Raw genomic sequence first — 21694 nt, 5'->3', positions numbered from 1 at the left:
GTAAGGAACGGCGAAGAGCCGCTGCCTGTGAGGGGCTGTGCAGGAAGGTAACGGAGTCACCGGCAGAGCGGAGGCCGTGTCCGCTTTGCGTGGAGCGGAATTTCCCGAGATGATCCGGCTCCACCGGGGGAATAACGGCTTAACTGTTGGCTGCCGGCTGCAGTGATCTGCAGGGCTCGTGGCTTGGTGCCGTGTGCCAAACTCTCCAAGCCACCCCGGAGCGACCGATGGCTTGTGTCAATGGTCAAAGGCTAGCTGGGTGTCATCGGCGACCGATGGCTTGTGTCGATGGTCAAAGGCTAGCTGGGTGTCATCGGCGACCGATGGCTTGTGTCGATGGTCAAAGGCTAGCTGGGTGTCATCGGCAGTGCCCGCAGGTCCGGCACCTTGTGGAAGCACGGAATGTGCTGGCCAGGACCGTCTGATTCTCTGTTAGCCAGGGCTGAAAGAAGCAGCTTTCACTGATGGGGAAGGGAAGCCATACGAGGTCAAGTCACCGTCCTCATCCCGGTTTCAGCAGGGTGGGACCGTGCGCGCCCCCAGGGGGAAGGCGGGCTCGTGGGCTGAGGTGCTGTGGCCGGTTTTTGTGCCGTTCTTGGTTATTTTTCATTGGCGTTTTGTTCCGCGCCAGTGGGCGGCAAGATGGGATGAAGGGATGAGAACGTGCCATGAAGTTACTTCTCTCGGCAAGCGGTGCCAGGCCGCAGGAGCAGCTCTGCGGGCCCGGGGGCAGGGGTGGCCGGCTGCCGACGGTGGGTCACCGGGCAGCGCCTCCGCGGGGCGAGTGGGAAGGGGGGAGCGAAAAGATCCTTAGGGAGGTCAGGCGCGGCTACCCGCCGCTGCCAAAACGTCGCCCTTAGGCGACCGAGAGGCGCCAGGAGCGGGTGGGGTTCGACGGAACGGAGGCCGCTGGAGGGCCGGGCTGCCGGGTGGGTGGGGGGGACGTGGCTGGGTTTGGGACAGGCGCAACCCGAGCGGCGCCGGGGCCGGGGCCGGACCGGGGGACGCGGGGAAGCGGCGCCCGGGCGCCCCACGCGTGTCCCGCGGCCGCTCCCTGCCGGCGCACGCGCCCTGCGAGCCCCGCCCCGCCCCGCGTGGGGGCGTGGCGCAGCGTGCCCGTCCCCTGTCTCTTTAAGCGCGGCGGGCGGGGGCGCTCCCATGGTGCCCCGCGGCGGGCGGCGTGGATTTTAAATCCTCTGGGCCAATGGGGAGCGGCCGCGGGCGCGTAACGCTCCGGGGCCGCGTTTGAATCGGGCAGCGCCCGCCCCCGCCTCGCCCTCCTCGGCCTCCTCACGCTCCTCGGCCCCCTCGGCCCGGCGCGGCTCCCACCCCGACCCCAGCACCCGCAGCGGCCCGGCCCAGCATGAGCGCGGCGGGCGGGAAGGCGGCGCGGCCGGCGGCCCTGGCGGAGCCGGCCCGGGCGGGCGGCGCGGCGGCGGCGGCGGCGGCGGGCGGGAAGGAGGTACCGAAGGTGCTGGTGGACCCGCGGACCCGGCGCAGCTTCGTGCGCGGACGGTTCCTGGGGAAGGGCGGCTTCGCGCGGTGCTACGAGCTGGCGGAGGCGGAGAGCCGCGAGGTGTTCGCCGGCAAGGTGGTGCCCAAGTCGCTGCTGGTGAAGCCGCACCAGAAGGAGAAGATGTCCATGGAGATCGCCATCCACCGCAGCCTGGCCCACCGCCACGTCGTCGGCTTCCAGGGCTTCTTCGAGGACGCCGACTTCGTCTACGTCGTGCTGGAGCTCTGCCGCCGCAGGGTGAGGGGCCGGGGGGCGGCGGGGCCGGGGGGGGGGGGAGCGGCGGGACTCGCCGGTTGTGGGGGGGGGGGGGGGGAAGGTGTCGGTGTCACCCGGTGCTGACTGTCCCCCGCAGTCGCTGCTGGAGCTGCACAAGCGGCGGAAGGCGCTGAGCGAGCCCGAGGTGCGGTACTACCTGCGCCAGACCATCCTGGGCTGCCAGTACCTGCACAGCCACCGCGTCATTCACCGGGACCTCAAGCTGGGCAACCTCTTCCTCAGCGACGACATGGAGGTGAAGATTGGTAGGTGACCGTGACGTGATGCCCTGCCAGCCCCCCATGGCTGCCCCACGGCAGGGATCCGAGCCCTGGGGACCAGCCGTCCAGGGCCTCTCCGGTCATACCCCATCTCTCCTAGGCGACTTTGGCCTGGCCACCAAAGTGGAGTACGATGGCGAGCGCAAGAAGACCCTGTGTGGGACCCCCAACTACATTGCCCCAGAGGTGCTGGGCAAGAAGGGGCACAGCTTTGAGGTGGACATCTGGTCCATCGGCTGTATCATGTGAGTCTCTGTGCGGCCGTGCCGCGGGCTGGATGTGGGGCTGGGCGGTCCCTGTGGCCCAGGTCTTGTTGGACCCTCTGGGTTTCGGTGTGAGCCGAGGCTTTGGGTGTGCTGTCTCCGGAGCGCCTGCCCTGGCTGAGCCCCGCTGCTAGCCAGCACATGACCCCCCCCCCCCCGTGCTCTGCACACGCTGGTGCGTGTGTCTGCAGGCTGATCTGCTGCACGGCAGGGCTGCCTCGGGGCATTTCCCAAAAGCCCACATTTCTGAACTGGAACTTTCTCTAGAGGGTACTGGATCCCAGCTTCCCTTTTCAGAGCAGGAACCAGGTACAGTACGCATAGCTGTCTGCGCTACCACACGTCTAATGCCAAGCGTGTTCCCTCTGCCGGGAAAGTCCTAGGGTGTGCTTAGGACGGGGTCACTTCTGCACATAAGTCTCAGAGTCTGTTTTGCAAAACTGACACCCTTTTGTCTGTAAACACGCAGGTACACTCTGCTGGTGGGGAAACCGCCTTTTGAAACTTCTTGTCTAAAAGAAACGTACATCCGAATCAAGAAGAACGAGTATACTATTCCCAAGGTATGGCGCTTCCCGTGGGTGGATCCATTCACCTCGCAGCAGTTCTCGGTCAGCCTTCTGCTGCACCATCCTGTTTCTGGCACTTAATGGGCTCTCACATAATGGTGAAACCGCTCTTATTGTGGAGTGCGAGGAAGGGGATGTTTCAGTCGGTGGTGGAGTGAACCTGTAGGGCCAGCTTCCTCATGGGGAGCCAGCAGCTACCCACCCCCCCCCCCCGCCATAATCCAGCAAAAATCCGAGCTGGGCAGTTGGTACCTGGGGTTAAACGGACATGCGCAAGTCCCTGAGGTCTGGGCCAAGTCCCCAGCTCATCCCACTGCTGTTGATTCGGTCTTGCTAAAGTCAGTTGACTTTAGGCTTTGCTTGCTGTTAGGAGACAGCTCCCCATGCCTGCCCAATTCTGTTTCCTCAGGCTTGCATCCTGCTTGCCTGACGCAGCACAGGAGCTGTGCTCCAAGCAGAACTTCCCTGGCTTGTATATCCAATGCCTTTGCCACTAGTGCGCGTTGTCCCCTGACACTTGTCTCTGAACTCTGCCTGTCCCCTCTTAGCACATCAACCCCGTAGCTGCTAACCTCATCCAGAAGATGCTGAGGTCCGACCCTGCCACACGCCCAACTATCGACGAGTTGCTGAATGATGAGTTCTTCACGTCGGGATACATCCCCAGCCGCTTGCCCACCAGCTGTCTCACCGTTGCACCTAGATTTTCAATTGCTCCCAGTGGACTTGAACTGAACGGGCGGAAGCCGCTGACTGCACTCAACAAAGGCAAGTGCAAGTGCCCGGAGGTGAGGCTGGACTGGAGTGCTGGCTGAGGGCCTGCCTGGCCTCCAGCAACATCCAGAACCATCAGTGGGGAATGTGGCGCTCCCTAACCTGTTCTCCCAATTCTTATGAAAACCTGGAGCATTCTGTGAGTGAGAGAGAGGTCTCCTTGCCCTTTGCCCAGAACCAAAGCAGGGAGGAAGTGCTAGCGCTAGCTTTAGCTATATGCTGTACCATGTGTTTCTTATAGCTAGGGTAGAATGTAAATCTGGTGCCTTTAGAAACCTACTCCCTGATCATGCCTCCACCCTTCTCTTTCCTGGCCCAGGACCAGACAGCCCTGCACTAGAGAACTTGCCTGAAAAGGAAGATGTAGCTGGGCTGCGGGAGCTGGGAGATGCTGTTGACTCTCACTTAGCTGACATGTTACAGCAGCTGACTGCAGTCAACTCGGCCAAGCCCGCTGAGAGAGTGGCAGTGAGACAAGGTGAGTCTGGGGACAATGCCACAGGCACTGGCCTTCCTGGATAACTTGCTTCTCTGTCACTCTGATGCTGTTGTCTGAAGCAAGAGCCCGGCTGACCCCAGTTTCAAACTGGAAGGCTGGGAAGCGATGTAGTAGCTACTTACCTTCTTTTTGGCCTTGCTTGCTGGGGTGCACGGGGTGCACAAGGTGCCATGAAATGTCTTCTAACAAACTCCTTTCCTCTTTGCAGAAGAAGCTGAAGACCCAGCCTGCATTCCCATCTTCTGGGTTAGCAAATGGGTGGACTACTCAGATAAATATGGTCTAGGTAAATAATACGGGGGCAATACTTCAGCCTTTTCTGGCTTCTGAAGAGGCTGGGGGAAGCTTTGATTTGGGCGTTGCGTAGGTCTGGTTCTTCAATCACAGTATTCCAGTGTGTGTGTCCAAGACCACCACCAGGAACGCTACCAAATACCCAGTGCACCCAGAGTAGTGGTCACTGAACATCAGCCCTGGCCACTTTAAGGTGGAAAATGGCTACCTGCTGCATGAGATGGCTGGCCTCGCTCCGCAGTGAGCACATGCAACTTTAGTTGCCACAGTGGGTACTTCTGCAGCAGGTGATGCAACAAGGGAGTGTGACAAATCCAGAGGAGGAAAAGTGCCACCCAGACCTCCACAAAGAGGAGAATCTTTAGACTCGGTGGGGTGGCTGTCAGGGAAGCCCTAGGTGACACAGCCTTCTGCCTTTGTATTTCACACAACTGGTGGTCCCATGTATCTGAAGGCCTAATGGGCTCCCTTTTGAACTAGGTTACCAGCTGTGTGACAACAGCGTTGGAGTTCTCTTCAACGACTCCACTCGTCTTATTATGTACAATGACGGGGACAGCTTGCAGTACATCGAGCAAAACAGCACCGAATCCTACTTCACTGTGAGATCCTACCCCTCTGCCTTGAACAAGAAGGTCAGTCCTGGGGACAGGAGCCCTTGCTGGGGGGTAGCTACTCCTGCTGAGACTTCTGCCAGCCTTGTTGGGTTTTGTTGGCAGGGTGGGTCCCAGAGAGGATCATCTGTAACTTGGGGTTGCTGGCATTCTGCAGGCTTCCTCTTGGCTGGTAAAACATGGTCCCAAGGACGGACGCTAGCAGCTCTAACTGTTTATTTCTAGTTGCTATCTGAGGCTCACTTATGAGCAGCTTCACAGAATTAAGCGCTCACAAGACTTGCATGTACCAAAGTGTTCAGCAAAGTGAGTCTCAAGTATCACAGACCGAGTTAACTTTGAGAATTTGCACAAGTTTGTGCAGTGATGCCTCAAGTTCTGAAAGATGTAAGGAGGCTCTGGGACTGCGATAGCAGCCCCTGCCCTCCCCAGATAGCAGGGGTCATCCTCAGCCTGTCTGCTCACAGCCTTCCCTGTCTGCAGATAACGCTATTGAAATACTTCCGGAACTACATGAGCGAGCACTTGCTGAAGGCGGGTGCTAACATCACGCCACGGGAAGGAGACGAGCTGGCCCGTTTACCCTACCTCTGCACGTGGTTCCGGACCCGCAGCGCCATCATCCTGCACCTCAGCAACGGCACTGTGCAGATCAACTTCTTCCAGGTGAGGCTGCCGCTCTGCGTTTTCCAGGGCTGTAGCTCCAGCTGGTGAAGGAGCCCTGCTACACGCAGTGCTGTACGCAAGACAGCAGGAGGATGTAACCTGAGCTGAAACTTTGCCCGGTGAACCGAGCACTGCGAGGCTCCTTACTCCCCTTGCTGGTACGTAAGGCACCCGGACGCTCCTAGCCTGTGAAGGGGCTGTGTCCGTTAGCAGGAGGCAGGCTGCTGCACGGTCTCAGGTGCAGTGGTCTTGAGCTGGCTGGCCAGATCGATTTGTTCCCCTTTGCTGCAATCCGTGAATGAATGCTGCAGCGTGGTGCTTTGTCAGCGTGCTTCTGGGTGCAGCTGGGATGCCCCAACTACTTCAGAGGTGGTTCATCCTGAGAAAATGCGGTCCCTGAGGAGCAGAGTGCTCAGGGTGACGGTGTGTTCTCTCCCCGCAGGACCACACCAAAGTCATCTTGTGCCCTCTCATGGCTGCTGTCACATACATAGATGAGAAACGGGACTTCCGCACGTACAAGCTGAGCCTCATCGAGGAACACGGTTGCTGCAAGGAGCTGGCCAGCCGGCTCCGCTATGCTCGCACCATGGTGGAGAAGCTCCTCAGTTCAAAGTCTGGCTCAGCCCGTGTGAAACCCTCTACTTAGACCTCGTTCTCGATGGACTCAACATCTGTGCCAAACTGTCCCAGCTGTAGATGAGGAGGTCTAGTAGCATCCCTGCTCGCGCTGTAACCTCCCATTACGTAGCTGGGCTCCCACTCCTGGGTATGGCCTAGTTGCCACAAGGAAGCCCCCTGATGCTGTGGGAACGGTGTTGTTCACTCTGACTGGTACCCAAAGGTTTCTTGCTCCCCGCTCTGAATAGAAAGTCTATTTTTTAATTGCGTACCTAGTCTTTTTTTCTAACTTCCCAAAGCCAAAAGCCTGACTCGAAAACCAACCCTCTTGTCTGAGGCTCCTGGGCCTTCTCTTGAGAAAATAAAGCATGGGGAGAGCAGAACTATCATGTAAGTTATTTGTACATGTCTGTGCTGATGCTCTAGGCTTCCGTTTCCTCTTGTAGAAGTTCAGGTAAGATATTTAACATGCCCAGGGTGAGACTGAGCAATCAGCCTTTTAATACTGAAATTAATCTCCATGAAAGCTAAACTTTTGTATATTGCATACTTGATTAAAGATTGTTCGCTGCAGCGTCCAGCCTGTCGTGGTTCCCTTTGGCTTGCTGTGAGGGAGGGAGCCGCACCTTGCCTCTGGCTTCCTCTCCAAGCAAGAGCTGTCCTCTTCCATGAGCTCATGCTGCCCGCCTCATTGTGCGGATCTCCCTAGCTGTGCTGCAGGAGAGGAGACCTTGGGTGTATGACGGGAGACGTGCTCTAACCTGGAGGCTAACAGCCTACCTTCTCATTTCCCGTTTCATCGGCTCTCTTTACTACGTGAAAGGTGCTCAAAAATGTGACTGTAGCATTAGGGAAAGTCATCTACTGTAGTAGACTTCAGCAGGAGCCCGGTCAGCTATGTTGGGTTTTCTCCCACTGTTGCTGACTGCCAGCACCTACCGGTGCTCTCAGGCCGGTTTATTTTTGAGCAGGACAAGCTTTTTAGTTTTTATTTTTTATAACATTTTGTATAAAATGCTCGAGGCCATATAGTATCCTGAAAACAAACCAGGTACAAACCCCTTGTTACCTGCATAACAAAATCCCACACCCCAGCACACAGAGGAATCGGATTGTACAAAATTATTGCTGTTCTAGAGAGGAAGCCCTGCCCACGGACCCTGCGGGTGCTGTACTTGGAGGCTGGCTCATATGAAATATGCCCATGGGGACGCTGTAAAATAGAATGCCCATGGGACACCTGCCCTGGGGCAGCAGGAGAGGCTGCGGGAGCTGCAGGCGCGTGTTCGGAGGGAAGGGATCCCTGGGGAGAAGGGGTTTCCCTGCCTTTGTGTCCCTGCTCTGTGACAACTGCTCCTGAACAGCTGTGCTACTGTGCAAACTGCACAGGGCTGACACGGGGGGCTCTGGCCTGGCATAACGACAGGCTGCTGGTGACCAAAAGGGAGAAAACCTTTTTCTCAGCCCAGCTGAGATTAAAAACTTTGTTTTGGGATTGTGCTGGAGGCCCTGTGCTTCCCTCCGGGGCTGGTGGCACCTTGCCCTCAACAGCCCTGATGAAAATGGCAGGTCCGAGCCCTGGGGCGGCTGCTAAAAGCTGACCTGCTGTGCCTCAGCCCTCGGTGGGGCTGAAGGATTGTCTCCAGTGTCACGACTGGTGTATCAGTCCTGGTCACAGCCATGTTGAACACACGCTCAAAGAGCAGCTTTCTCAGGCATGCGGCATGGGAGGATAAAGCACGCCAATCCCTGGTGAGTGCCCCGTTGGGACCCGGCACCAGCCCGGCTGCATCGCTCTGCCAGTGCATCGCGCTGCCAGTGCATCGCGCTGCCGGCTGCCCTCAGGAAAACCCAACGCGTGTTTTCTTCTTCCTTCTCAAACACCATGTCCACCGCAGAGGTTTTTTTTTTGTTCTCTGACAGAGATGCCTTCAGGCCACTGAGTCTGACTGTGAGTGTTTGCAAAGGTGGGTGCCCAGAGGGTCCCTCTTGGGCTCAGGAGACCCCCCAGGTGAGAGCCCAGTGCCACCCTATGCTCACCTCTTCTGGACCATGCTGCTTGTAACCCACGTGTACGCTGGGCAACCAGCTGGTCCTGGGGCCTCACCTTGCCCCGGGGAGGGGGAGAAGGATGCCGGAGAGCCCCCGGGACTGCTCCCAGCTGCTGCAAGATGGGGCTGCGGATACAGGCAGGGCAGGGAGGAGTGCCCCCAGCAGCCTCGCACCCTGGGTGCTGTCCCGGCATGCATCCCCGCTCACTTGCCGTCGCCTCCTGGCCCCTGGCAGTAGTAGGAGTGGAAGAGCCGCTCGCGGGCACAGACTTTCATGGCCCCATGCGTGTGCAGCAGCAGCCGGGGGAAGCGGGAGGTGAAGTACTGCACAAAGCCATCGGGGACGGAGCCCAGGGCTGCACGGACGTCGGCTGGCAGCTCGTGGTAGTGATGCTTCTGCAGGAGAGAGGGTGAGGTGAGCGGGGTGTGCCGGCCGCAGGGGGTGCAGGGGAGCCGGGGGGGGGGGGCGGGCGTACCTTGTTCCTCATGGCCCGCAGGAGGTCGCGCACCGAGCCCCCCTTGTAGGTGCGGAACTTCCTCAGGTCTGGGGAGGGGAGCAGGAGAGATGCTGAGCGAGGGGGGATGCGGCTGGGGCGAGGGGCACAGGGCTGCCACAGCCCCTCGTGCTGCCAGCGCCGCCCCGAGCCCCTATGCCCTGGGGTGTGCACGGCGAGCACCGCAGCCTGCCGCAAACCTGGGCACTGCTCTGCTCTGCCCTCCCAAGAAAAGGCTGGCACGTTTACCCACCCTGGTTTTCGGCTCCTGGGCACAAGCAGGTGCCTCCTGCCCAGCAAAGGGCACTGGACCCGGCAGCCCCATTCCCTGCCCGATTCTGCGTGAAAGGCGGCAGCAGGCTCAGGCTGCAGTGGCGAGCCAGGCCCCCGCGCGCTCACCTGTCTGCAGCGGGAGGGAGATGTGCATCCTCCAGTTGGTCCTCACCACCGACCGTCCCCCTGCCTCCAGGGCCGAGACAATGGGCCCCTCAGCAGGCTCCTTCTCAACGCGGTCGCTGACGTCCTGCGTACCCAAGAGCAGGGACGGGGCAGGTATGGCACTGCCCTCGCCCCACACCGCCCCATCCAGCACCAGGGAACAGAGCCGGTGCCGAGGAGGGACAAAGAGGGTTTGGCCCTGGTGCCAAACCCAGGGACACCCCAACCCTTGCAAAAGTAGCTCAAAATGAGCATGTTGACCTAAATACAGCTGTTTCCAGCGCTTGTTTTTCAGAGCACACCTATGTTCACTGCCCGGTGGGATGGCGCTGCTCACCTGGAAGAACTGCAGCTGCTTTTCCCGACTCCAGAAAAAGGGGTGCACAAGGACCATGGGGGCCGAGGGCCGGCGCTGGGGCTCGGGGCTGATCATCGCCGCAATCAGCTCTCGCGCAACAAGCTTGTCTGGTAGGCGAAACAACACAACAGAGAACTAAGCCCCCCGAGAAGGACCAGGAGCTGCGCCCCTCGGCTCAGGGCTTCCCCGCAGGGACATGCCTGTGGGGAAGGGTCTCACCGTGAGCTTCTTCCTGCAGGCAGCTCAGCTGGTAAGAGCCTGACAAGATGTTGGCCTGTCGCCGCAAGCTGTCCCCAAACGGGTGCTGCCCTTCTGACACCACGTAGTAGAAGACACAGCCAGCTGAGAAGATGTCCACAGCACATGTCTGCAAAACACAAAGGAGGGAGATGGGACCCGCACAGCAAAGGGTGAGGAAAGCTTTCACCTCCCCACTTTTCCATTCTTTTATGTGAATGCTTGGTCATTTGCTACAGAGCTGCTGGAAAATGCGTTGCACCAGGGCTCCTGCCTGCCCTGCTTTCTGGAGTCAGTGAAGCACCCATCACATCAGGTCCTTACCAGGGAAGAGGTTTTCAGAGGCACAGACAGAAGTCAGGACTTCACGGCCAGACGGACACGCCAGGGCTGCTGGCGTCTCACCCAGCTGTGCAACCTGACCCCAGTATGAGGTTACGTGGAGCACGCTGCCAGCACCAGTATGTGCCCTGCCAGGGACCACTACAGCAACCGGCTTCCAGCAGGAACAGGATTCCCTGGGCTAAACAGACGAGCAGAAGCATAACCTTCGCAGCAAGCCACGGCCCCCTCCGACCTCCCCACCCTGAACTTCCAAGGACTGTAGCCAGATGAGACACCCTGTGCTGAACACAGCCGGGCACTGTCCCCGCCAGGGCAGGAGAGCAGCGGCAGCTGCTGACTCGGGCAGTCCTGGCGAGGAGCACTGGTGCTCTGCATCTGGGTTGGCTTGGGCTCTCGGAACTTTTGTCTTAATTGTGCATTTCAGCAGCATGCTGCGAGGCCACTGCCAGCATGGGGGGACTCTGCCATGACAGGCTCGAGGAGGACCCTAGGCGAGGGGAGGCATCCGCGGCTCACTGACGGGGTTCTCCTTCGGGGCCTCCTGCAGCACCTCGGGCGCGATCCAGCCCTCGGTGCCAGGGATCCCGGAGCGGAGGCTGAAGCTCTGTCGTCCCCCCTGAAGCTTCTTGCAGAGGCCAAAGTCAGAGATGACGGCTCGGATCTGCCCATGGTGATTTGGGATGGAGATGAGGATGTTACAGGGCTTCAGGTCACGATGGACTGGAAGACAGTGTGCGCAGTGTCACCTGCCAATGCGGCGGCAGGGCCGAAGGAGAAAAGGGCTCTGCCTGCCGCCCCGCATGCTGCTGACCCTGACAGCTGCTGCCTGAACCCCGCAGCCTCAGCTGAGGACAGCACCAAGACGGGACACACTGCCCTCCTGCCCATGCATGGCGGTGGGGCGCTGCCCTCTTACCGATGCTGAGGGAGTGGAGGTGGGCCAGCCCGGACATGGTCTGATGCAGCAGAGACACCGGGTCCAGGCTGCGACGATCGAAGCTGGGGCTTTCCACGTACTGGAACCACACAGAAGTAGAAAGAGATGAACGGAGGCCTGACTTACTGGGGCAACCAAGCAAAGCGTGCCGGGAGAGAGACTTCTCACTAGGCTGACAGAGGCGGAAGGAGACAAGCCTGTGCGGAAGCCATTTGTGCCCAAGGCTTGCCATTTCCAGGTCTACCAGTCGGCATCTATTCCCTCTGCAGCAAACTGCCCTCACTTGTGTCCTCGAACCTCCACAGCTTCAGCAACACTCCTGCTTTAAGGAGCGGTAAAAGGATGCTTCTCCTCCCCCGTGCCGACTCTCTTCCCAGCACACGAACAACTGCCCTGACCCATGCGGAGGCTCAGAGCTCCCCTGCTCCTCCTGAGAGCGCAAATCGGCAGGAGAACAAGGGCAGGGGCTTGTCTGACACAGGAGCAGTGCTGCTGCTGGCTGCTCTGCCTCTCCAAAGTGCCTCACAGCCTGTCCATGCCCGATCCGACCCCTGTTCCCTCTGACTGCTGGGAAGCAGGTTCAGAGCAGGGCTGTATGGCCGAGGACAGGCAGAAACACCAAAGAAGGCTCTGAACCCCGGAGCTGCTGACTGCCAACCCTGCCCTCGGGCAGGCACAGCACGCTGCTCCCGCAGGAGCACTGCAGGACCTCCCTAACAGCACAGGCAAGACCAGATTCGTGTCCCTGGGGACCAACCTGCGAACACGGGGATGGGGACATCCAGGGTCAATCGACAGCCCCCCAGCAGCAGCCCCATGCAGCCAGCCCCGTGTCCCCAGGGCTGGGCAGGGAGAGGGCTGCAGGCTCACCTCCTGCAGTGTGGCGGAGCAGAGCTCGATGGCGATGTAGTGGAACTGCTTGTCCTTCTCGGTGCAGAAGTAGCGGACGACGTGGGGGTGCTCATCCGACTCCCGGAGCAGTTGGACCTCGCGATCCACAAGATGGAAATACTCGGGCAGGAGGCGCTTCACAGCCACGTTCCGGCCATCAAACTGTCCCCTGTGCAGACAGTCGATGGCGGCATCCACGCATGGCCCTCCCCAGCCAGAGCAGAGCCTGGCGCTGCAGATGCACAGCCTGGCCAGGCTCTGGCCGATGCTGGGAACTTGGCTCTGGGGGTCCTCAGCATAGGTCACCTTGCAGTGACTCCCAAAGACTTGTCAAAGCCATGGACAGGCAGAAATCTCTGCAGTGAGCTGGAAACTGGGGGTTCAGGTTCCCCTTTTTGTAGGAAAATAACCTCCCTTGCTTCATGCTGTGTTTATTGCTGGGGAAAGGGGCTCAGGGGAACCTTATGAGGGACTAGATCTGCCGCTGCTGAGAGCTGCCTGGAGCAGGCACACCCAGCTACCCGACAGCCTGGCGCAGGCAGCAGGGGAAGGGGAGCACAGGGCGCTGATGCGAGGGGGAGACCCGCCCTGCGTACTGGTACCTGGTTACTGAAGGCCATGGGCCTGGCTCTCCAGATGGGTTTGATGAGGACCATGAGAAGGGGAGGGTGGCAACCCATTCTCAAAAGCCCCTGAAACACCAGCGGCCAGCCAGGGAAGGAGCTGCCTTAGCACTGTACTTGTGGCTCCCAGGAGAATGAGAGCAGAATGAGGGCAGGCACCCGGGGTACCACCCACCTGAAGACAAAGGTTCCTCCAGCTCCGTGGCCCAGCACGTCCTTGGGGTTAAAAGAAACTTTCCCAACTACAATCACGTCTGGTTCTGCATCTGCAGAGGAAGACAGCCATCCTTCAACCTATGAGCCTTAGTGCTATACGAAGGACATCCCGTTCTTTAACTACCTGGCCATTCTTTGGGCCCTACTACTCTTGCAACTGCTTTTGTAGCCCATGCTTGTCCAGCAGCAGGTTTTGCATCTCCTCCCCCATCAGCTGGGGTGCAGCCCCCTCATCTGTGGGGCATCTCTGCTCCTGCTTTGGGTGACAACACCTAGGGACAGAGCGCCCCTCGCACCTTGCCCGTTTCCACCTGCACACACCTTCAGCAGCCGCTGGGACAGCCGGATCCAGGCTGACCATCCCATTAGCCAGGTCCTTCAGGCGGGCTGAGGGGCCGGAGCTCTTCGAAAGCTGCAACGTGCTTCCCTGGCTCAGCCCTGGCTCCCCGGGCTCTGCAGGGACACCCTCCACAGAGACCCGGCCCGGGAGCAGCATCTCTTGCTGCTGCTGCAGGAGCTGAATTTGCTTCTCCAGCTGCTGCTGCTGCACCGCATGCTGCTTCTGCAGTTTCTGGAACACAAACCACAGGAGCGCTCAGCTCCTGTGCCCAGAGCAGAGCCGGGGCATCGGCAGGGCTCAGCACAGGGAGCGTGTGCACCTTCTGTCCCTTGCCCAGCCGGCAGAAGGCTGCGCACCACCTTGGCTCGTTACCACGAGTGCGTACAAGACAGCATGGGAGCTGAGCAGCTCATCATAGCCAGGACACTGCTGCTTGTGCCACAAGGACAAGAAAAAAGGGAGTCCCCGGCCCTTCAGAAGTGGCATTTCTGCAGCAGGCGGCGGGCTCTTCCACCAGCCACCACTCACCGTGAGCAGGAGGAACAGGACTCCCCCGCCCAGCAGGGCCGTGCCGATGCCAGCCATCACCAGGTCCCAGGTGCTGGCCTCAGGGTAGACCTCCACCTGCTCCCTTGGCACGGGGTCTGGCTGGAACTGCCCCTCGCTGCGGACAGCCGGCTCCTCCGGGCCACTCGGGGCCAGAAACTGCAACACATGCCCGGGGCTGGGTGACACCAGAGGGACCGGACTGCTTGGTACTCAGGTTTGGGACCCCCTCCCCACTACAGCCCTGCATGCAGGACCCTCCTCCTCATGCTACCTCACTCTGGGTACCCACCGCCCAGCCCCAGACAGCCCAGACCCTTCAGTGACCCAGCACTGCCCAAGGTTCCCCCCAGTGCAGAGGTGGGACCCAGCAGAGCTCCGCTACTCACGTCGTCGAACACGGTCCTGGCAGGAGGAGCCCTGGGGATGATGGTTTCTGTTGTCTTCCTCAGGTTCTCCGGGAAGGCTCGTAGCATCGTAGTGTGGACCACAGGAGGCAGCTCGTGGTGCCCTGCGGTGGGAGGGAAACAGAGACAACCGTCACCTGGTCTCTGGTCACAGCTTCAATCCCTCATCTCCACAGCACCGACATGGGCTCGCCAGACAGCTCTGGCTCTCCTGGAGAAGGGGTGTTGCTTCCCATAGGAGGCACAAAAAACATCACAGCTACAACCTGCTGGCTCCATCCCCAGGGACGGGGATCTGGAGCAGCAGCAGCCAGTGGAGAAAGGCAGAGGGCAAGCTCCCCTGCTCTCAGCACGCAGTGGGGGGCCTGACCCTGCTCCTCTGTGCCTCCCCTGCCACGACCTCAAGACACCACCCTGATTTCCAAACATGCCAATGCAGTGTGGCCTCTCCTGCCATCACACCTGTGACAGCAATCACGGAGCAGGCTAATTAACCCGGCATCTGTGTGCAGGGCTCGGTGCACAACAGCACACCCACCAGCACAGGTAACTGTGAGCCCCTCTTCAAAGGGTCCCTGCACACCCCCTGGGTAGGGGTGGCCAGCGGCCCCTCCTGGGGAGGGGACAAGGATGGGCTGCAACCAGCCCCAAGCCAGAGTCACCGCAGTCCCTGAGGGCGAGTCACAGCCTTGGTCCCATTTGCCCCACTGAGCAAAGCACGTTGGGCTGCCACCCCAAAACACACCGGCAGCCCGGGCTGCCCCTCCCTGGGGCACCGTCCAGGAGTGAGGACACAGGGAAAGCCCATGCCCCTTGCGGATCCGCACCTATTAGGAGCCACTGGTTGTGGAGCGAGGTGATGCTGCCCTGCGGGTACTTGACGTCGGTGCTGGGCGTGATCTCACACTCCCCCGACTCTCTCATGGTCACATCATCTGTGGTGGGGCCGTCGATCCTGGCCAGTGTGATGCCCTGCGGCTGGGGGTCCGACAGCTCATGGAGCACCATGCAGCTGGGACGTGCACCCGCCGCGGCTCACCCCAAAAGGGGCCAGCGGGGACACTCACCACTAGAGCCACGCTGCTGTGGACCAGGGAGGTCAAGGCGTAGAAGCTGGCCGCGTACTTCCCCACGTAGAGCGCTGGCCTGCAAGGCAGCGACAAGCATCAGCCTTCCATCCGTCACAGATCAGGGCGGCCGAGCAGAGGCAACACAAATGCCACCGGCTGCCACAGCAGAGGAACCACCTACAGCAGCTGGGTCTTGGTGGCAGCGAAATCCTTCATGGACTGGTAGCTCCACTTGAGGAGGTGGATGTCCTGCGAGTGGAAGGTCAGGTAGCGCAGGGTCTCCATGGCCAGGTTGAGGTGGGGGACACGGCGGAGGCTGTCCTGGTGCCACACGTAGATGCCGACCACGGGCGAGCCATAATTTTGCGCCCACAGGACCTCCCCGCTCTCTTTGTCCAGCGTCACCACCAGCCCGTCCCCACTCGAGGCGAAGTGTGCCATTTCTAGGCAGAGCCAGAGGGAGGGGGCGATGCAGCAGTGCTGGCCGCGGGGCTTTGTCCCCCTCCACCCTCCCTCAGTCCTGCCACCGGCTGTGGGCTGTTGCCTGCTGCTCTGCTCCCACGAGAGCCGTGGCCAGCACAGCAGCCATTTTCCCCAGCAACTGGCACAGCTGAGACCCGCTGGCCATGGCAGCATCTCCCCAGGATCCCCGCACAGCCAGGGTCCCGCTGCCAGCAGGGTGCCGGGGGAGCTGGCTCCCGTGGCTCCCGCGTGCACGGCAGCCACTCACTGTAGTGGTAGGACTCCTCGCAGAGCGGTGCCGAGTAGTCAGAAAAGGTGGCGTTCCAGCGCAGCTCCCGCGACTTGGTGTCGTACATGGTGATGACGTACTCTGGGGACGAGAGCAGGGCACGAGGTCACCGCCCAGCACCCTGTTCCTGGGACTAGATGGACGAACGGGGAGCAGGACTGGCTTACGGGTACGGCCGATGTAGAGCAGGGGACTTGACGGGCACAGACCATCCCAGGCCTCTGTCGAGAGAGTCGTCTGCTTCTCTCCTGACTTGGGGTCCACGATGAACCAGGTGTCCTGCTTCTTCCCTGAAAATGAAAATATATTTTTTGTAAGTCTCTGCTGTCCGTCCCCAAGGCTTCCTCCTGTCTCCCCTCCACAGATGTTCCCGGGAGGTCCCCACTCAGCCTCTCCTCCTCCCTGGCACCACGTCTGGCGGAGCGGCCAGTCTCTGCGTACCGGTGTAGAGCACGCCGTCCGAACTGCGACATGGCGAGGACTGGACCAGCTCCGGGATGGTGAACGGGAGCTTCTGCAACACAGACGGCAGTGTGGGTGCGGGGCCAGAGAAACGCCTCCCCGAGCAGCAGCCTTCCTGCCTTCAGGAGCAGGGTGGGAAGGAGAGGTCCCGCGGGACTGTCCCCTCCTCCTCGCCTGCCTTCACTGCTCAACCCCAAAGCAGGACAGAGTGGCGGGGAAGGAAAGGGTCCCATCTGTATTGCCCCACACCCACTCGCTTGACATCTTCCAGGTGCCAAGGACAAGCTGGAGCAACCAAAGGCCCTGGGCTCGCCCTGTCCAGCAGGTCTGCCTGGTCCCCCAGCCTGGTGAACCCCCAGGGTGCGGGCGGCCAGAATGCACACAGCTCCACTGACCATCAAGCCTTCTTTGTTTTTTCCTCCCAGGATATACAGGCTGCCATCATTGGGGTCTGGAAGGAATGCTGGTCTGGAAAGGAGGAGAGAGGAGGATGAAACATGAGCTGCCTCCTGCCCCAGACACATGCCAAGGGCTAAAGAGGAGCTGCGCTGAAGAAACCCCTTCAGCAGTTTGCTCCAGGGTGATTCACTAGGGGGTTTGACCTTTCCTGGAAGCCTCCAGCAGTGGATTTGGTAGGAGATGAACTCCCGCTCTGGGTCAGCACCGTAACTCCATACAGCCACCCTGCACCTACCAGCCGTGCTGGCTTGGTGCCCTGCCCACCCCAGAGGAGCTCTCTGCTGTCCTGCCTTCCCCCTGCACTTTCAGGTGGATTTTCCTCAATTTCTCTTCTACGCTTTTGTGTGTGGTGGTGCCGAGAGCTTCTGGGCTGTCTGCAGAAAGGCTACAATTCAGCAGCAGGGAGCAGCTACTCCTCATCATCATCATGCATGAAGTGCTAGCACGAAGGGTAGGTTTAAGGCAATGCTATGGCATGGGCTGGGAGGTTCATGTCTCCGAGGTTCCCCTTTCTTGCTGTGAATCTATCTGTTGGTTCATCAGGGCAGTCGTGCACCTCCGAAGGGCTCCTGCACAGCCCGCAGACTGCCTGCCCTGCAAAGCACACTCTGTCCACGGGGGGATGACACTCACTCTGTCATATAAACCGGCACCTGCAGAATAGGATCTGAAAAAGAGAGAGAAACACAGACGTCAGCAGCCTCTCCCTGCGAGCGGGGACAACGTGGCAGTGTTTACCAAGCGCAGCCATGCGCTGCCGTGCCCAGGTCCACAGCCTATTTGCATTTCAGACCCAGAATAGACACCGCCGGCAGCAGGCGTCTGCCCCCCCCAGATGCTCTCCTCTGCACACGGCCGTGCCTGGAGCTGGAGCTGCAGCTGGCAGCGTCCTCCGGGGCTGGAGGAACCGCTGGCCCAGAGCACAACCAGCAAGAGCCAGGCTGAGGGGTGCATCCCCAACCCCCGGCTAGCGACAAGCCCAGGGAGCCAGGCTGCAAGTGAGCACCCCCCTGGGTCGCTACTCACCATCCTTCAGGGTCCACTTGATGTCACCTGTGCTCTTACTCACTGCGTGAAGGTTTCCATCCAGAGTGGATATGAAGAGCAGCGTTTCTGGGACAGTCACAGCACTGCCTTTGAGGCACTATGGACAGAAACGCTGTCCTTAGAGAGCAGGGCCAGACTTGGGGACGAGCCCCCGTGGCCTGGGCCATCTCGGGCAGCCCAGCAGGCCCCCTGCACCCAGCATGCCGCAGCAGCAAATGGTGGGGAAGAGCCCTAAGGTCCCTTCTCGTCCCCAGTGAGGCAAGACTGGGAGGGAAAAGAATTTATTTCCTTGCACCAGTGTATTAAATCTGCTTGTTCCTTCAGCTCCACCCGTGCAGGACACCTGCAGAATTGCATCTGCTAACAGCTGTTCGGAGGTGCTGTGTTTTATAAATCCATGGCATTAAGCCCTGGCACAAAGGTTGCTGTGCTCGCAGTGAGCGGCACCACTGGCAGCGTGCGGCACCTGCAGTCCCTGGCTCCTGCAGCACCGGTCACGTCCCACTGGTGCAGTCCCCGGGGCCGGCGCAGCCTTTCCCCTGCTCTCCCCCGGAGCCAGCCTTCCTGCTGGCGGGGATGAGTTGCAGCGTGGCTGTTCCCAGCCACAACTCCTGCGTGCCTTTCTAAAGGTGACAAACAGCCCAACTACCGGCTCCTTCCAGAAACAAACGAGTTGGGTGACTTTTCATGCCAGAAATGCAATTAATGCTCGCTCAGGCCTTCAAAGCTACAGATTTCAGCTACCCTGATGTTGAGGGAGTAATTGTAAATTCACGCTGGGAAGAGGAGCTGCTGCTTCCGTGTACGGCATCCGTCCGTACAGCAAGCGCCAGCTCAGCTGCCGCAGGCTGGCACACACACCAGCCTCACCCCGTCAGCAAACAGGGATCAGCAAACAGCACGGGGACCCAAACCACTTCAGGGAGAGGCAGGGCCGGCGTGGCTGTCCCTGATGCCAGGGAGCCAGTGCAGCATCCGGGCTCCCCGCTGGTGGCAATGCAGAAGCCAATCGAGCAAGCTGCTGCCCCGGTCACTCCTGCGGGGCAGCCAAAGGACATCCCTTGGGCCCAGCACACCCAGCAGCCCCCTCGCTGTCTCTCACCTGTTCCGTACCAGCTCCGGGAGCCTGAGCTGGGCAGAGAACCCAGCCTGGGGACCCGGCCAGACTAAAGAGAAGGGACTGGCCGACAGCCTGTGCCAAGACGGTGCCCTACGTGTGAGCACGTGCCCGTCTGTGGAGCAGAACCTGATGGTAACAGACCGGCCATGGCACGGTGGGGCCAGGAGACACGTTCTCCCTTGAGTCACTGAAATTCCTCCAGCTCCAACAACACAGACAGCAGCCCAGATGGGTGCCAGGTCGCCTGTTCTCCTGCTGTGCTTCCTGCCAGGAGCACGCACCAGCTCCCTCCCAACACACCTCACGACCATCCCTCTGCTTTGAGATCAATTCTATTATTTGCCCTTCTTCTTGCTTAATTTTTAAGTGAGGTCAGCGTGAGTTTCCCAGCTCTCGCTTTGTCCAGAGGACGCATGGTGGGGCTGGCAGAGGACGGCAACTGCTCCCCGCCGCCACTTCTCCAGCACCATGCGGCCATGCAGGCAGGCTCGCTGCTGGCTGCGAGGGACCGGCTGCAACAACAAGCCAGGCCAGCAGACATGGAGCTCTTGTGGTGTGGCCACCTGCACGAGGGAAACAGAACCAAAACCACCGAGCCCTCCCAGCTGTCAGAGCTACAGCAGGCTCTGCGTTCGTGGGCTCTGCTTTTTCCTCCCCCGATGCTTTGCAGTTTCTTCCATCTCTTCTGCAACTACTGTTTTTTTGGTGAAGGGCACTCAAAGGCCAGGCTGCCCAGCCCACTCCCTGCATGCTGCCATGGGCAGAACTGGGAGCGCTGGGCGCCCAGGAGCGGCCGCCCTCCCCTCCCTCCACTCCCAGTCCCGGCTGCCCCAGCAGCCGTTCTGGCCAGCCCTAGCCCAGAAGCGCGGCTGCTGTTCTCACGGGATGTCTGCAGGACCCATGCTTTCCCGAGGCTCCCACCACGCCAGCCTGGAGTCTGCAGCGATGCCACTGAGGCCGGAGCTCAGCCACGGGCTCGGGGCGCGCTCGCTCCCCAAGTGACAGAGGGGGACAGCCGGGCAGAGACAGAAAGATGGCAGCAGTGTCCGCTGCTTCCTCTGCTGGAGCAGTGCTACCGACATCTGGCAAAACCACCCTGGCACGCTGCCCTCTCCGCTTGAAACGCCACCGGTGGCAGAAGCTGCCGTCCGGCTCCCGAGGGGCACCACCCTGCCAGGCAGCCGCTCTGCGGGCAGGAGCAGGCAGGAAGGGGCCGAGGGCTCCCAGGGAAGGGGACTCCGCACTCAGCCCCGGCCAGGCCCAGGGGCGCAGATGGTTTTCTGAGCAGAGAACAACCTCCATCCCGGGCGCTGCATGCGGCCCCTCACCCGAGGCGAGCGGCGCGGATCCCCATTACACACCTGCCAACACCATTAACGTACGGCCACGGGACCCCGCACGTAACCGCCCCGACCCCGCAGACACATCTCAGCCCCTTCGCCCCCGCACGCTCTAGAGGCGGGTGCTCAAGCCCCGCGCCCGCAGGATGTCACAAGCAGGACGCTCCTGCCTGCGCCGCCACGCACTCACACCCACGGTCTCACGCACACGCAGGGGCTCTGCCTGCCTGCACACCCGCTCGCACCCGCGCCCCGGCGGGCCGGGGCGCTCACACACGCGCGGAGTGGAGCGCAGTGCCTGCACGCTCACACGCTCCCGAGGAGGGGATGCTCGTGGCCACCCCGTCACGCCCAGGGGACACGCACTCGCTTGTGCCGGTACCCCCACGGGCTCCCACGGACACACGCCCACGCCGGGGCACAGTCACGCACAGGTACCCCCGCCGGAACCACGCTGGCACCCGCGCTCCCGCCCGCGGACACTGTCACGCTCCCACGCACCCGCTCCCACCCGCGGGCTGTGGCGCGGCCGTACCTGTGCCGGGGGCGGCGGGAGCAGCGGGAGCAGCAGCAGCAGCAGCCCCCGGAGCAGCCCCGGGCGCAGCGGCGCGGCGGGGCCGCCCATGTCCCGGACATGCCGGGGCCGCGGCGCGCAGGGCCGGGCCGGGCCGGGCTTATCGCCGCGCCGTGAGTCAGCGGGGCCGGGGCGGATCCAGGATGCGGCTTCCCGCCCCCCCCCCCCCGGCCCGGCCCCGAGCGCGCCCCGCCGCCCCCCCCCCCCCCCAGCAGAGCGGCGGCGCTCAGCGCCGGGGGCAGCGGGAGGTCGCAGGCTGCACCCCCAGACCCCCCGGCACTCCCGTAGTGCGAGTACGAGGACCCGTAATCTCCAGATTTAGCATCCCCCCGCTCCCGCGCACTCGAGGGCGCCGTCCCCATCCCAGCAGTTTTAACACCGTCCCGGGAAAAATTCCTCTCGCCGGTAAGGTGGGACAAGGTGTAAGGGCAGCCGCAGCCCCCGCCCCGGCCCCGGCCCCCGCCCCGGGCTCCCGCCAGCCCCGCCGCGGCACCCGGCCGTGCGGGAAGCAGAGGGCCCTTCCCGGGCGCCTTGCACCCCAGCCCACTTCCAACAACCTTTAGATTCATTTCAAGGAAGAGCAGGGCGCAGGTGCTTATAAAAGAGCTCTTTCCAAAGAGGGAAACTGGAGTTGAA

General features: G+C 61.1%; 2 protein-coding genes across 3 annotated transcripts; one reads left to right on the top strand and one right to left on the bottom strand.

The window, feature by feature from the left end:
* The first annotated feature begins 1363 nt into the window (after positions 1-1363).
* On the top strand, positions 1364-6738 carry PLK1 (polo like kinase 1). Of its 2 annotated transcripts, XM_076351423.1 has the most exons (10): positions 1364-1753; positions 1869-2037; positions 2153-2297; positions 2785-2878; positions 3433-3652; positions 3978-4136; positions 4366-4443; positions 4932-5086; positions 5549-5731; positions 6174-6738. In XM_076351423.1, exons 1-10 carry the CDS (start codon positions 1364-1366, stop codon positions 6378-6380), a joined length of 1800 nt encoding a protein of 599 aa, XP_076207538.1. In that variant the 3' UTR covers positions 6381-6738. The 2 variants fall into 2 exon arrangements, with proteins under 2 accessions (XP_076207538.1, XP_076207539.1); XM_076351424.1 differs by lacking the exon at positions 4366-4443.
* A 588-nt stretch (positions 6739-7326) lies between these two features.
* Positions 7327-21113, bottom strand: ERN2 (endoplasmic reticulum to nucleus signaling 2). Its single transcript, XM_076351162.1, has 22 exons — positions 21020-21113; positions 18004-18121; positions 17611-17644; positions 16914-16986; positions 16498-16570; positions 16224-16346; positions 16036-16137; positions 15487-15748; positions 15303-15381; positions 15063-15213; positions 14218-14339; positions 13811-13987; positions 13264-13513; positions 12902-12992; positions 12083-12272; positions 11192-11291; positions 10796-10995; positions 9913-10060; positions 9673-9800; positions 9297-9420; positions 8880-8947; positions 7327-8799 (listed from the first exon to the last, which is right to left on the bottom strand). The coding sequence occupies exons 1-22, from the start codon at positions 21107-21109 to the stop codon at positions 8608-8610; spliced, it is 2895 nt and encodes a 964-aa protein (XP_076207277.1). The 5' UTR covers positions 21110-21113; the 3' UTR covers positions 7327-8607.
* Positions 21114-21694: the final 581 nt, after the last annotated feature.

This window comes from Aptenodytes patagonicus, chromosome 13 (genome assembly GCF_965638725.1).
Source record: "Aptenodytes patagonicus chromosome 13, bAptPat1.pri.cur, whole genome shotgun sequence".
In the NCBI taxonomy this organism is placed as follows: Eukaryota; Metazoa; Chordata; class Aves; order Sphenisciformes; family Spheniscidae; genus Aptenodytes; species Aptenodytes patagonicus.
This window is presented reverse-complemented; position numbering and strand designations above follow the sequence as displayed.